This window comes from Tarenaya hassleriana, unplaced genomic scaffold (genome assembly GCF_000463585.1).
Source record: "Tarenaya hassleriana unplaced genomic scaffold, ASM46358v1 Cleome9, whole genome shotgun sequence".
NCBI classification, from domain to species: Eukaryota; Viridiplantae; Streptophyta; class Magnoliopsida; order Brassicales; family Cleomaceae; genus Tarenaya; species Tarenaya hassleriana.
The window spans coordinates 3,647,638-3,662,291 of record NW_010971389.1 but is presented as its reverse complement, the minus strand read 5'-3'; the positions used below and the strand labels follow the sequence as shown (position 1 = coordinate 3,662,291).

At 43.4% G+C, this 14,654-nt stretch overlaps 4 protein-coding genes across 4 annotated transcripts in view; all 4 read right to left on the bottom strand.

Moving 5' to 3' along the window:
• Positions 1–34: 34 nt before the first annotated feature.
• Positions 35–1,659, bottom strand: LOC104804267 (thaumatin-like protein 1b). The gene is made up of 2 exons (XM_019201407.1): positions 412–1,659; positions 35–286 (listed from the first exon to the last, which is right to left on the bottom strand). The coding sequence occupies exons 1-2, from the start codon at positions 1,173–1,175 to the stop codon at positions 40–42; spliced, it is 1,011 nt and encodes a 336-aa protein (XP_019056952.1). The 5' UTR covers positions 1,176–1,659; the 3' UTR covers positions 35–39.
• Positions 1,660–6,919: 5,260 nt separating this feature from the next.
• LOC104804265 (cold shock domain-containing protein 3-like) lies at positions 6,920–8,551 on the bottom strand. Its single transcript, XM_019201408.1, has 2 exons — positions 8,055–8,551; positions 6,920–8,004 (listed from the first exon to the last, which is right to left on the bottom strand). The coding sequence occupies exons 1-2, from the start codon at positions 8,450–8,452 to the stop codon at positions 7,731–7,733; spliced, it is 672 nt and encodes a 223-aa protein (XP_019056953.1). The 5' UTR covers positions 8,453–8,551; the 3' UTR covers positions 6,920–7,730.
• A 1,157-nt stretch (positions 8,552–9,708) lies between these two features.
• LOC104804264 (chaperone protein dnaJ 11, chloroplastic-like) lies at positions 9,709–10,567 on the bottom strand. Its single transcript, XM_010528497.2, has one exon. It carries the CDS (start codon positions 10,547–10,549, stop codon positions 10,052–10,054), a length of 498 nt encoding a protein of 165 aa, XP_010526799.1. The 5' UTR covers positions 10,550–10,567; the 3' UTR covers positions 9,709–10,051.
• Positions 10,568–12,024: 1,457 nt separating this feature from the next.
• LOC104804263 (calcium-dependent protein kinase 18-like) overlaps positions 12,025–14,654 on the bottom strand; it is a 4,414-nt gene continuing 1,784 nt past the window's right edge. Inside the window, exons 2-11 of the mRNA XM_010528496.2 lie at positions 14,449–14,579; positions 14,274–14,315; positions 13,988–14,099; positions 13,821–13,899; positions 13,396–13,692; positions 13,183–13,298; positions 12,995–13,102; positions 12,834–12,896; positions 12,571–12,744; positions 12,025–12,477 (exon numbers count right to left, since the gene is read on the bottom strand). Coding sequence (XP_010526798.1) covers positions 12,313–12,477; positions 12,571–12,744; positions 12,834–12,896; positions 12,995–13,102; positions 13,183–13,298; positions 13,396–13,692; positions 13,821–13,899; positions 13,988–14,099; positions 14,274–14,315; positions 14,449–14,579 — 1,287 coding nt within the window. The 3' untranslated portion in view covers positions 12,025–12,312. The remainder of the gene's footprint in view (positions 12,478–12,570; positions 12,745–12,833; positions 12,897–12,994; positions 13,103–13,182; positions 13,299–13,395; positions 13,693–13,820; positions 13,900–13,987; positions 14,100–14,273; positions 14,316–14,448; positions 14,580–14,654) is intronic.

The window sequence follows — 14,654 nt, the reverse complement described above, 5'->3', positions numbered from 1 at the left end:
GGACGACCATAGGATTAGGATTCATCCATGGAAGAAGCATCACTGATATTTAATCTCTTGAACAAAACAAATCTTTCTTCTGAATGATTTTTTCTCTAATCTTCTTCTATACTGATAGTGCAAAAAGAAGAAAAAAAACTGGTCTGATTTCCCAATGAAAAGAATATATAAGCAAACGCGGCCAACGGTCCAAACAGCTGCGGCCAAAACGCCGAAGGAAAACGCGGCGGAGAATCTCGGCGAAGCGGTGGAGACGATGACCGCCTCCGGTTGCAGACTCTTCATGCTGCGAAAAACAAGTAACAAAAAACAAATCTTTATTACAGATATGGACATAACAAGAGCCGTCGAGTAATGGGCATTGAAGGGACCTTAGATATTGTAATGAACTTAAAAGATGTCGTGTCGTACCTCGTGGTCGGAGAAGGACAGAAGGGGATGACGTAATCAGCACCGGAGCAAGTGAAGGTGCTTGTCCCGTCGTCGTAAGCATAGCTATAAGCCCTAGGACACGCGCTCTTGAAGAACTCCGAGTACTCGCTCGGCTTACACGTGTCCGGTGTTCCGTACGCTCCGCTGCAACAGTACTGCGGCTCCCCGAACGCCTCGCACGCGCTCTTGCACGCCACCGCCTGCTCCGGTGACCGCGACGACACCTTCAGCACCGCGGGGCATGGACCGTTGAGGTCGGTGATGCACCCCGTTGCCGTACAGTTTCCGGCGCTGGGGACTCCGGCCTGCGGGACGATGGTCATGGGGATGTTGTAGCCGTCGACGAGGCTGACGTCGTAGAAGTCGAGCCCTCCGGCGCCGTTGAGGGTGAACTCGGCGAGGGTCGCCGGTGGTTCGGCGCCGGTTCCGGAGCATTCCAAGGCGGAGGAGCCGCAGTTGCCGGTGATGCAAGAGAATTTCCCGGTCGATTCGTCCTGAGAGCAGAGTGTACGGCCCCAGATGCGGCCGGACCAAGCGGCGGGGATGGGGATGACACGTGTCTCCGATGGGTTAAGGACGAAGCCGGTGGTCGGTAGAGGGGAGGTTCCGGCGCCGGAGAGAAGCCCCGGCCAAACGGTGTAGCCACACTGGTTGATAATGGAGAAGGTGGTTCCAGAACCGCCATTGACAAAGAGAAGAACCACCTCGAGGATAAGAAAGAGAGAAACTTGAGATAGACCCATTGGAGCAGAGAGCCGGCGTGTTCTTTCCAATACTGGATCTCTATGGTTTAGCCGCCGGCGAGATTCTCCGGCGGATCTGTATGCTCCGGCGAGGAATTAGGAGGATGATTAGAGAGTATATATAGGAGAACTACTGGTAGGCATGTGGTGTTGAGGATAACCGAACCGAAGCACACGTTCAAGACAATCAATCAACTAGAGATGAAGTCAAATGATTTCTTCTCCAGTAAGCAACTAAGCAAAACCTCAAGATCAAATGGAGGGTTTGATGAATCAGAATGAAATCTTCCAGATTTACTCAGAAGCCTTGATTGAATCCTCGTAAATGGCAAACTTCCTTTCAGTGTACATAGCAATATATCAACCAACGTATTTTCCTTTCTTATAGACTTGAGAAAGTCTATATTATGTAAAGAACACCTTGTGAATAAAGATCATCAGAGAAGTTCTTCTACGTGTTCTTCATGAAACAAACTCCTTCTTCTTCTTCTTCGATCTGTTCTCTTGCGATTTGATTAAGATTTCTGATAAAATCTTTATGGTATCAGAGCTTAAGATCATCTCTTCTCTTTTATATCTTCTCCCCTCTTTCTGAAAATCTATCTCTTGTCTCTCTCTCTCTCTCTCAGCATCATGGATAGTTCGTCAAAACCGATTCCGATAACTCTTAACGGAGAAAATTATTTCTACTGGTCGAAAGCCGCAAAGGCCACGCTCAGTAGCAAAGGGCTATGGACCCACATCACCGACGGGACTGCGCCTTCTTCCCCGCCATTGGTTGCGGCACAAGGAGAGGAGCCGCAAATAGAAACCCGACCACGACCGACTGTTACTGCAGAGGCGACAACAAAATGGCACCAAGATGATCAAATTGCCTTGGTCATTTTGCAAGGTTCCCTCGACCACAATCTGCTCCAATCATTCATCGCCATGGAGTCTGCAAAAAGCCTATGGGATGCTCTTAAGGATGTATACGGTAACTTATCAAACATAAGCCGTATTTACGAGATTAAGAAAAAATTGTCAACCTTGCAGCAACAAGGACAACCATTCAATCAGATCCAAGGCATCTATACCGCTCTTTGGTCTGAGCTCGAGGAGATCCGCCCATCGATTGTCGATCCGAAGGTGTTTCTTCAGAGAGCTGATGAAGATAAAGTGTTTGGCCTTCTCCTTGCCCTTGATGCGTCATACAATTCCCTTATCTACCACATCCTGCGCCACACAACTCTTCCATCATTCTCCGAGGTATGTATGCTAATCAAGAGAGAAGAAACTGGGAGAAATTTGTTTGCAGGACCACTGGAGATGGCGCACTACACTAAGAAAAATCTGCCATTACTGCCAATTCCCAAAGAAAAGCGTGGACCGATGTGTGAGCACTGCAAGAAACAGGGGCATACTAAGGATCGTTGTTGGATCCTAAATCCTCATTTAAAGCCGACTCGTTATCGGGATTCCTCGCAGACCAAAGGAGCTGCGATGAGTGCAGGAAACACCATCTCCTTCACTCAAGATGAATTCAAACAATTTGTCCTTTCTATGAAAGAAAAAGAAACCGGTAATTTTTCCTCTCTTCCTACACCGCACATTATCATCGATTCCGGGGCAACCACCCACATGTTTCATGATAAAAATCTTTTCTATAAACTTGAACAATCATATGGGATGGTTACGGTTGCCAACGGAAAATTTGTTTCGATTAAAGGACAAGGTTTGGTTCGGTTGTTTGGAAGGGAGTTCTCGGCTCTTTATGTTCCTGACTTTAGCACCAACTTATTATCCATTTCTAAATTCATTCATGATACAGATTGCAAAGTTCTATTTGATTCTAATAGTGTGATCTTTCAGGATACTAAGTCCGATGCTACGCTTGGAAAGGGGATAAGACACGCCAATCTCTACTACATTGCAGACTTGCATTTTCCAGCTCATTCATCGTTTCATGTTTCTAAATCACTTTGGCATGCTAGATTAGGCCATCCGCACAATAAAGTTCTCCGATTACTAGTTCCAAACACTAAAGATGATGTTGTTCCTCATGACTTGTGTGAAGCATGTGTGCTTGGAAAACATTGTAGATCGATGTTTCCTATTTCTACTACCGTTTATGATAATGCATTTGATCTTATTCATTCCGACTTATGGACTTCGCCTTGTTTCTCGAGAGATCATTATAAATATTTTGTAACATTTATTGACGAAAAAACAAAATATACATGGTTATATCTTTTGAAAAACAAAAGCGATGTCTTTGAAACGTTCAAGACTTATCATGCCTTCATTTCTAACCAATTTGGCAAAAAGATCAAATGTTTCCGTACAGATAACGGAGGTGAATACATGAGTCATTCCTTTCGAGCCTTTCTCAACCAACACGGCATCATTCACCAAAGATCTTGTCCCAATACTCCCCAACAAAATGGTGTTGCCGAGCGGAAAAATCGACATCTAATGGAGGTGGCTCGAACTCTTCTTTTCCATCGTCACATGCCTAAGATCTATTGGAGTGATGCGGTCAAGATGGCGTGCTACCTCATAAACCGTCTACCAACTCAAATACTTCAAGATCATTCACCATTTGAGGTACTTCATTCACGTAAAGATTCTCTTGAACACTTACGCGTTTTCGGTTGTGTATGTTTCGTGCATATTGACGAAGGGCAACGACATAAGCTTCAACCAAAGAGCATTCGATGCATCTTCTTGGGTTATCCTCCGGACCAAAAAGGATACACGTGCTATCACCCCGAATCAAAGAGAATCTACACGTCTCGTAATGTCAAATTTGAAGAAAATCTTGGCTACTTTGACGCCAAGAATTGGAAGCACTTGGAGAATCTTGCTGAACAAGGAACTGACTACAATCCCTATCCCGATCAACTCCGCCAATCGTTCCGAAACATCAGTAATCAGACCTCCCCTTCGACTTTGCGTGACAAACCCCATCAGAATCCCTCTTCCGCAGATTCTGCCGAATTGGACTCGTCGGACTCTGTTTTGTCCCCACAGGTTTCGCCAGCTCTTCCTCTCTTTCTCGATGGTTCTTCTCCTTCTAACACTGCAGGTCATCCACTATTCCAAGATGAACATGACAACTTAGATTCTACCGCTGCCATTCCACCTCATGATGTCCGACAGGGGGAACCATGTTCGGTTCCTACGGACCAGCCTCTTGGGTTGCCTTCGTTTCCAGCTGAAACAACTGTCGGCAAATTCTCCTCTTGTACTGATGACACCTCTGATCCTCCAGCACTACGTAGAGGGACACGTGATCGCAAGCCCACTTGGAAAGTGCTCGCCAATGCCAACACAAACCTTGCCAAAGTGGTTCACCCAATTCAGCCCTATATTTCTCTTTCTCATTTTCCGATTAATGCACAGTCTTTTTTGAGTGCTATTACCCAGGTGTCGGAGCCACAAACATATGATCAAGCCAAGAATTCTCCGGAATGGATATCTGCCATGCAAGAGGAACTAGCTGCGTTAGAACGCAACCGAACATGGACTCTCACAGATTTACCACCGAACAAAAAGGCCATTGGGTCTAAATGGATTTACAAAATCAAATACAAAAGCAATGGAGAGATCGAACGGTACAAAGCGCGTTTGGTAGCAAAGGGTTTCACTCAAACTTATGGGGAAGATTACACCGACACCTTTGCTCCCGTGGCTAAGATTCCCTCGATTCGTGTTATTTTTTCTCTAGCAGCTAATCTAAATTGGTCTTTGTGGCAGCTTGATGTCAAGAATGCTTTCTTACAGGGGGATCTCGAAGAGGAAATCTTTATGAAGCCCCCACCAGGATATACAGAGGATAACCGAGTTTGTCGACTTTCCAAGGCAATCTACGGGTTGAAACAATCCCCGCGCGCTTGGTATCAAAAATTACATGATGCTCTTCTTGCCAAAGGCTTCTCCCGAAGTCACTCCGATCACTCGCTATTCATCCTCCACTCGACCTCGGGTATAATCGTACTTTTAGTATATGTCGATGACATAATACTTACGGGCAATGATTTGAGTGGTATTGAGGATACTAAACGACATCTTAAAACTGTTTTTGATATTAAAGATCTTGGTCCACTCCATTATTTTCTTGGGATTGAAGTTACTCGTGACTCGGATGATATTTTTTTATCTCAACGAAAATATATCATTGACCTACTTACTGAGACAGGGAAACTCGGAGCTAAGCCCGTCAGAACACCACTAGAGGAGCATTTCAAAGATCAACGCGAGGGGGAATCTTTGGAAAACGCTGAACAATATCGTCGCGTTGTCGGTAAGCTTATCTATCTTACAATCACACGTCCTGACTTAAGCTTCGCTGTGCACCAGGTTAGTCAATGGATGCACGCACCAACCTCGACTCACTGGCAAATGGTGGATCGAATACTTAAATATCTCAAAGGCACACCGAACAAGGGACTATGGATGAGGAACAACAAACACACGGAGATCATTGGATATTGCGATGCAGATTGGGCCGGAGATAGGACGGATCGAAAGTCTACCACCGGGTACTGCACATTCGTCGGAGGCAATCTTGTCACTTGGAAGAGCAAAAAGCAAACCGTGGTAGCAAGGTCAAGTGCGGAGGCTGAATACCGAGCAATGGCAAATACCACAAGTGAGATCATATGGTTGAAGCAACTCTTGGAGGACCTTGGAATCGACACTACTCGTCCGGTTCCACTTCATTGCGACAATCAAGCCGCCCTTCATATCGCAGCCAACTCCGTCTTTCACGAAAGGACGAAGCACATCGAGGTCGATTGCCACTTTATTAGGGAAAAGATCACAAACGGGACAATATCGCCAATGTACACTCGAAGCCGAGATCAACTTGCCGACATTTTCACCAAGGCGACAAGCTCACTTATTCTTAACAATGTTCTCTTCAAGATTGGTCTTACCGAATACCGCCGACCAATCTTGAGGGGAATGTTGAGGATAACCGAACCGAAGCACACGTTCAAGACAATCAATCAACTAGAGATGAAGTCAATGATTTCTTCTCCAGTAAGCAACTAAGCAAAACCTCAAGATCAAATGGAGGGTTTGATGAATCAGAATGAAATCTTCCAGATTTACTCAGAAGCCTTGATTGAATCCTCGTAAATGGCAAACTTCCTTTCAGTGTACATAGCAATATATCAACCAACGTATTTTCCTTTCTTATAGACTTGAGAAAGTCTATATTATGTAAAGAACACCTTGTGAATAAAGATCATCAGAGAAGTTCTTCTACGTGTTCTTCATGAAACAAACTCCTTCTTCTTCTTCGATCTGTTCTCTTGCGATTTGATTAAGATTTCTGATAAAATCTTTATGTGGGTGGTGCGTGATTCCTTAAGGACAAGAAACAGGGTCTTCACGTGCGACCATGCCGGCTACGATACATGTTCATGGTCACATTCTTTCCATTATTACACACAAAAAAAGAAAAGATATTCCCAAATATAAAAACAAGAAAGAAAAAAAAGGAGATCTGGTGTATTAAGTTTCCTTTTTGTCTGTTTACAATGATTCCATACCTTAGATGCGATGTCAGTCTCCAACATGTCGGTTAAAATCTTATCTCCTTGGAACATCATCGTTTCCAAGTTATTCAAACCTTCACATTGTTCATCTCCGAACTGGATTGTTGCATATATAATGATATCATGTATGAGAGGGAAGTGGGAACAAGAAATGATGCTGAAATACAAGGCCGTGTTGTGTCCTACCAGTACCAGTCGTGTCCCAATCAATAATAATATAATATTTCATCATACAATTTGTAGCTAAGCACAAAGTTTACTCTGCACCATCACAAATCAGAATACAGAATAAAGGGTTTGGGGAAAACAAAGGGTTCATCCTTTTTTATAGCTGGGGGAACAAGCTCAAGAGACATCTTTGGCTAAACAGCTAACTTGGACAGGAACAGGAAGAGGTTAACACCTAACTAGGACTTGGCCTAATTCACTACTAGTGCAGTTTTGTTTTGGTAAAGGGTAACACTAAAAATTACCAAACACAACAGAGCAATTGCTCTGTTCATGATCAAACCCTAAAGGTAAAACACAAGAAAAGATCAAATATTATTATATCTAGGATCAATCTTATGGTGAGAAGATCTTGGAATGGGAGGTCCAGCCAGATCTCACCAGGTTTTACCATTCTGGAGATTCTGCAGAAACTTTCATCAGCTGATATAAAATTCAATGGAGCAAGCATGAAAGACTTGATGATTCACAGGCTAACCACAGGAAACCCAAGAACATCACACTATTGAACTGCAAAAGATAAACAGAGCAGTTAATTTGCGAACAAAACCAGACACTATAAAGGCCAAATCTTGCAGGAACCATACCAGAAAAGAAGCTCGCCATGTGTGTATATATAGTCACCCAAAAATGAGCATAACTGTGTATTAAAAAAAAAAACCCCACAAATAGGACCAAGCAAATTCATTCCCATCAACAAAAGTCAAGAGATATTGAGGTGAAAAGAAGAGGAATATGCACAGATATCACGCTTCTTTCAGTCATTTTTCGCTGTTGTTGATTAGGAACCAACAGAGCATTCCCTAGCAAAATGACCTTCCTTTCCGCAGTTAAAACACTTGCCACCGCCACCGCCACCGCTTCCTCTCCGGTCACAGTCACGAGCCAAGTGACCTGTTCCACCGCACTCGTAGCAAGCACCGGCCGGTCTCCTGCTCTTGCAGTCTCTCGCCATGTGCCCAAATCCTCCACAGCTATAGCAAGAGCCTCCGCCTCCTACGTTTCCGCCGGAAATCTGCCGGCATTCCCTAGCGAAATGCCCCACACCGCCGCAGTTGTAGCAACGGTACGGCAGTCCTTCGCCATGTGACCAACCTCGCCGCAGTTGTAGCACCCTTCCCCGCCTGCTCCTCGGCCACCGCTTCCGTAGCTGTTTCCGCCGCCGTTACGGCAGTCCTTCGCCATGTGACCGACCTCGCCACAGTTGAAGCAACCCGATCCTCCGCCGTTTCCGCGGGAGCCGATTTCCTTCTTGTTAAGTGGAGCTCCGCCGGGGGCGGTGACGAAAGCGGCTTTGGTCTTGCCGTCGCCGCCCAGTGCGACAGCGAACTCCACCGATTCTCCCACCGTCAGGCTCCGGAAACCGTCGGAGACGATGGAGGACTGATGAACAAAAAGCTCTTCACCACCGTCATCGGAAGTGATGAAGCCATACCCTTTAATGTCGTTGAACCAGAGAACCTTCCCGGTGGATCTCACAGCCGATTGCTCCTCAAGCGACATCGGATCAAAACAAACAAAAATCGAAGCTTTTCGCTTAGAGAGAGATTGGGTACCTAGGGTTTGGTTTGGTTTGGTTTGGTAGATGGAATCCGGGGTCTCTATATATATGTCTCGAGAGATCTCATTTAAGGATAAAAATAAGATTTAAAGGAAAAAACTTTATTTTTAGAGATGTCATCATTCATTAATCAAACCCTAAACCTTTTCAAACAGAGTATCCAACTAAATCTAATTAATGTTGGGGAGATTCTTGGAGATTATGAATTTGGGAAAACGCCGCCTTTTCCGTGGGTTAATCAGGTGGGTTGACGCCCACCGTAAATATATTTACTATTGGGCCTAAACCCATTACTTGGACTTAACATGGGCCCATATTTTATCCTCCAAGGCCCAAATACCAATGTTTAGTGCATCACCGCCGGACCGCTTTCGATGTTTGAAGGAAATTCAAATAAATGAATCCGAACATTTGCACGATAAAAAATATAATATTTTTTAAAGTTGAAAATTCAACGAAACGTCTATGATCTGTTGGATCCAAAAAATCCGGATAATTGTTCATTATTTCCTCTACATTCCTTTTTTCTTGGGTGTACAAGTCAGCATTTGGACGGGCACGAGTTTTGAAATTTCTTTTCATCTATTTTATTTCAAAAGAGAGACCGCACTAAATCTTTATATATATAGTTTCTAGAAGGATAAATAAAATAAAATAAAATAGAGATTGATAATTATTTAATTAATTTATTTCGAATTTTAACTTTTGATTCACCAGAAACTAACAAATTCAAGGTGTATATCAAACTGTAGTTAGATTAAAAAAAATATAATTCAGTTATTATCGAATTATTATTTATAATATATTTTCATTTTTTGAATCTGATTTGATTAAAACATATAAAATATATTTTCAAAATAAATTCCCTTGTAGAACTACAAAGATAGATATGTGCAGTTCCGCGCCCACGTTGTGTCACGCGGGGGGGCCTCCGTGACAATGTCCATAATATATTCATTATTCACAGGATTCAATATTTTTAATAATATACAAAAAAGGTTAAATATGTAAATATTTAATTACGCGATATATATTAATTTTCACTTTTAGAATCTTCTGACCGTAGATTTTGTCGCTTATCATTGCGGATGAGATTATTGCTGATTATGCTCCAATCAACCAAAGCTTATCATTTTTAATAAAGATAAGTATAAACTAAATCCAAACAAAACTTAAAATTATAACAAAAAAAAAACAGTAGAAAAAAAAAATATCTAAAATCTGAGATGTAAACATAAATGGTTACAACCACAAATTTTACACACTGATATTGATCCGTTAAACTTTTGGAAATTCAGGCTATTTCATACTTAATACTCTGTACATGTGAATACATACATCTATATACATTTGATGTTATCTGATTTTTTTTTAATCACATGAACCACCCAAGATTGATCGTAATTAACGACTAATCCAATGATAATCTGATTAGCCACTAATCCCCACGCTTCTCGCCGTGTATTTAGTTTCCCAGTTTCTGATTAACCACAAACCGTAGCGGCACCGGCCCGAGCCAACTCGGTTGCTGAGTCGACTCACTACCAGCACTGATCGGTTTCCCAGTTTCTTCCGCCATACCTGCCGAATCCGGAGGTCCCGGCGGTGGTCATCGGTCTGCTCCGCTGCCGGATCCTACGGTCGTAGACGGCTCGTTTATCGGGATCCAAGAGCGTGCAATAAGCCGCGTGGATCCTCATGAACTCGTCCGCCGACGAGTTTTCCCGATCGATTCCCGCGACGTCGGGATGACAGATCCTGGCCAATCGCCGGTAAGCCGCCTTGATCTCGCGGCTCGTCGCGCCGATCGGAACTTCCAGGATCTCGTACAGGGACGCGCTTTGCGGCACACTCACCCGCCGTGGGCTCTGCCGCAACCGTGGCGGCTCCTCCGTCCAGGTGTAGGAGCAGGAGGCGGAAGCGGCGGCGGAGATAGGCGGAGCAAGGCGAGCGTGAGGCGGCGGAGATGTGGGGGAGAGAGGCGGAGAAGAAGAGAGGAACGGAGGAGAGAAGGAAGAAGGGGAAGAAGAAAGCATCATCGTCGTCGTCGTCTGATTGTTCTGTCGTAGAGGGAGGGAAAAAGGAGCAGGAGTGTGTATTTATAGGCGAAAGGTCGATTAGTGTTTTGAATTACGTTAATCAATTCGGGTCGGGCCGGGTCATGGAGCTGAGTCAGCAGAGGGAGGGCGTTATCCATTTGGGGGAAAATTATTGCAGACGCGATAAGAATGAAAGTGTGGATTTATTTCGTCGTGGCAAATTGGAACTGTAATTGTCATAACGAGATTAGATGGTCGGTCCACTGCAACCTAAGGATCCATCAATATCAATTCATATGGACCATATATTTCATATGATAGGTGTCATCGCTTGGGTGAGAAGATGGCCATGTCACGAGTCATATATATATATATATATATTACATGTGTGCACATACAGGAATTATTATAGCGCTTCATTAGATTTTATAACAATTAGGGAACCTAATCAACATTTTAATTTAAATTATCGTGACATTCCGCCATAAGTTTGCAATTTATAGCGACGAAAGATCGAAAGGTCTGTTCGTAACACTCTCCTGGCTACACTTAGGGTCCGTCAATTGCAATCCTCCTCCCTCCTTGAAGATTGGTATTTTCTTGATAATGAAGTCCTAGTTTAGATAACACAAGCTTGGATGACCTAGTAGTGAGAGAACATGTAAAGCATGCTCTCATCCTGGGTTCAAATCCAAGCGTCGGGAGAGACATTTACATGGGCTTCCCCATTCCTCTAGAAGATGTAGTCGGACCAAAGGTCTGGTGAACTTCCGGAAAAAAAAAGTCCTAATTTAGATGTTTTTTATCATCTCCCCAACATGGGGTTTTTGTGTTTTTTTTTTCACTTATCATGGGTACCCTATCTTTTGTATTCGGTTAACACCAACATGTAATTATACTTCTTACTAATATATTTCACATTTAACCCAAAAAAAAAAACTTTGCAATTTATAGATGTCTTAATAAAAGAAAAGGTGTGTATATATATATATCGTTTTCTTGAGCGGGGGTTAATTAAACGGATCTGTAATCACGGGATGAAGATAATATCATATTATAAAAAAAAAAATCGTGAATGACTAATTGACCAAGACAAACTTGCTTTTGACTTTTGTTTCCTTCCATTAACGTCGTATGTTGATGTATGAATGAGGTGCATATCTTATCTTATCAAACGAGCACCATACATACAATGTATATCTATATATATATATATATATTTGTAAAAGAGAATGGACCGATCATAACCACGATGATAACATTAAACAAATGGTTAATGGCTAAATCATATATATAATTATATATTATTTTTTTGGAAATTGTCCACAGATGAGGGTCATCGTGTCTGCGCCTTTAACGCCCACAAGTGGATTTCAGTCTCTAAAGGCAGTTAAAATGAGAACATGTTTAAGTAAAACACCGAAACCAGCTTCATGATCTGTTCCTACACGAACGGTAACTGTTAACACTAACGGTAACTGTTAACACTGTTAAATGCGCATTTCTTTGCAAGTGAGTATTGTAAGCGACCAACATGTTACGATAAGAGAACAACTTGTGGGGAATGTCTCGCCAAAACCTTACAAGATCATGATCACCGGCTCGGACCAGAAAGTGCACTCGGTGTTCAACACATTATCAATCCAAACCGTAATTCACTAAACTCCGGGTCCGGTGACAATGGCGCCTTTCGATATCGGAGCAAAATCAGCAGACTTGTTGACTCTTTCCTACATATGATCACGGATGGTTGAGCAAAGATTTTACATCTTCTGGGAGATCTGGTAACCGGGAGGGCTCCTAACGTTTCTTGATTTGACGCTCGCGGTTCTCAAAAGCCTCTGGAACTCATGGATGCTGATTTTCCCGTCTTTGTCAACGTCGGCTTCTTCCAGGAGAGGTTCGATGGAGCCTTTCAAGCCCGTTTGCTGCAACAGAAACTTGGTCTCATCAACAGGAGAAAAGAATGTCAGACCCTCATGATAAAAGAATACAAGGTATGTGTACGAGGGGGGACAGACCAGTCGAAGTTCCTCCGGAGTTATATACCCATCCCTGTCTATGTCGAACTTCTCAAATGCAGCTCTTGATCTCTGCTGCCACTTCTCCGAGTCGTGCTCCTCTAACTGATGTACATGCAATGCAGCTGCCACAAACTCGGGGAAGTCGACCAACCCATCCGTGTTGCTATCAATCTGCACCAACACAATCAGCTTTTAGAGTATACACCCCCTATCAATACTTAACCCGAGGGGGTGGTTAGTGTTTTTCCTCGGTTACTTACTGCATGAAGGATCTCTGTGACTCGAGAATCCTTAAGCTTCCATGGAAGATCCTTCGCCAAAGCCTATGGGACGAGAAAATGAATGGATATTTGCAACTCTTCCAGCAGGTTGCTTACTTGTACGTGGTGAGTTAGTGAAGAGAAGGTGGGTTTCTACTTACCTGTCTCATCTCTTCAAGGCTAATGGAGCCGTTTTTGTCGACGTCGATTGCATCAAACTGGTCCCTAAGATTAGCCAGCTCTTCGTCATCAAACGTGCTCGCCAGAGCCTACACCAAAACGAGTTCATCGAAATCAAGCATCAACAGGCAGAGGCATATGTCATTTTCTCATGGTTCTCTCCTCTTACCCTGAGAGCAATTTGCTTCAGACGGCTGAACTTCACGAACTGGCGCATGTTGTTGAGGACTGATATGTCAATAGGAATCTCTGAGGCCTCCCCTCCTTCTCTCACCCATGGATGCGCTGCAGAGAAAACAACATTCAGAATATGAGAAATAGTTTGAAATGGCGATCGGGTACTCTTGCTTTGGGCGAGTGATGATGAACGAAGGGCACATACAGAGGGCCTGAGCAGCTGTTAATCTTGCTCGAGGGTCCTTTACTAACAACTTCTTCACGAAGTCTTTGGCGCCATGGCTGATGGTTGGCCAAGGTTTCCGCCTGAAATCTGGTTTGTTTCTCAAGACCTCCTTGAATATTCCGTCTTCGGTCTTATCCCAGAAAGGTCTCCTCCCACAGAGCAAAATGTAGGTGATGACACCGATACTCCACACGTCAGATTCAGGCCCTGACCGACGTTTCAAAACTTCAGGAGCCACATAGTACGCGCTTCCCACGATATCGTGGAACTTTTTTCCTGCAATGTACCAGAAATATCAGTGACATTGTAGAATCAATGTGTCAGTTAAGAAAAGGGAATGTATGGATTGGATGATGAAGAAGAAGAGAAAGGCAATGGATGGCAATCATTTCTTGTGGCTTGACCTGGTTTTATGAAGTCTGACAAACCGAAATCCGTTGCCTTAAGAGGCGAGTTTTCTTCGGTTGATTTGAAGAGGAAATTCTGCAGAGAAAAAGCAAGGAAGTTACTCGTAAACGATAAAACATATTATCGAACGAGGATGGTTCAAAAGTTTGAGAAAGCAGCTTACCTCTGGCTTCATGTCGCGGTGAACCAGACCTCGTAAATGACATTCTGCCGCAACCTTCAGCATCTGCCTCACGACAATGGCCGCATCCTTCTCGCTGTAACGGCTATCTTTCCTACAAACACATACAGTTGAACATTGGTATGGATAGTTAACTTGTGCACCAAGAATCAAAGTAGAATGAGCGTGTTCGTCCTAAAGCATTTATACGTGAAAAGCGGAAACCCTAGTTCAAGAAATTCAATATGCAAACACGATACTTTCATCTGGTTTTTTCACAGCGACTTACTTGGCTAATATCCGATCCAGTAATTCACCGCCTTCGCATAACCTGAAAGATAGGAAATCAGAACTGATTATCCGATCAAACAGATTGTTGTGATTTCTTGCAGCACAAGAAAAGGATGAGCTAGAGTTAAGAGAGAAGATGAAAGGTGGAGCTTGGGAGAAATGCCGAGGCTTACTCCATAACTATGTATACATAGTTTTTGTCCTCGAAGGCGTTGTGGAACTGGACGACGTTTTCATGTCCGCATAATGCTTGAAGTATCTTGACTTCTCGCTTTACATCTTCTACAGCTATCGGAAGAGTCAGCAGACTTGTTGACTCTTTCCTACATATGATCACGGATGGTTGAGCAAAGATTTAGCTAACTTGGACAGGAACAGG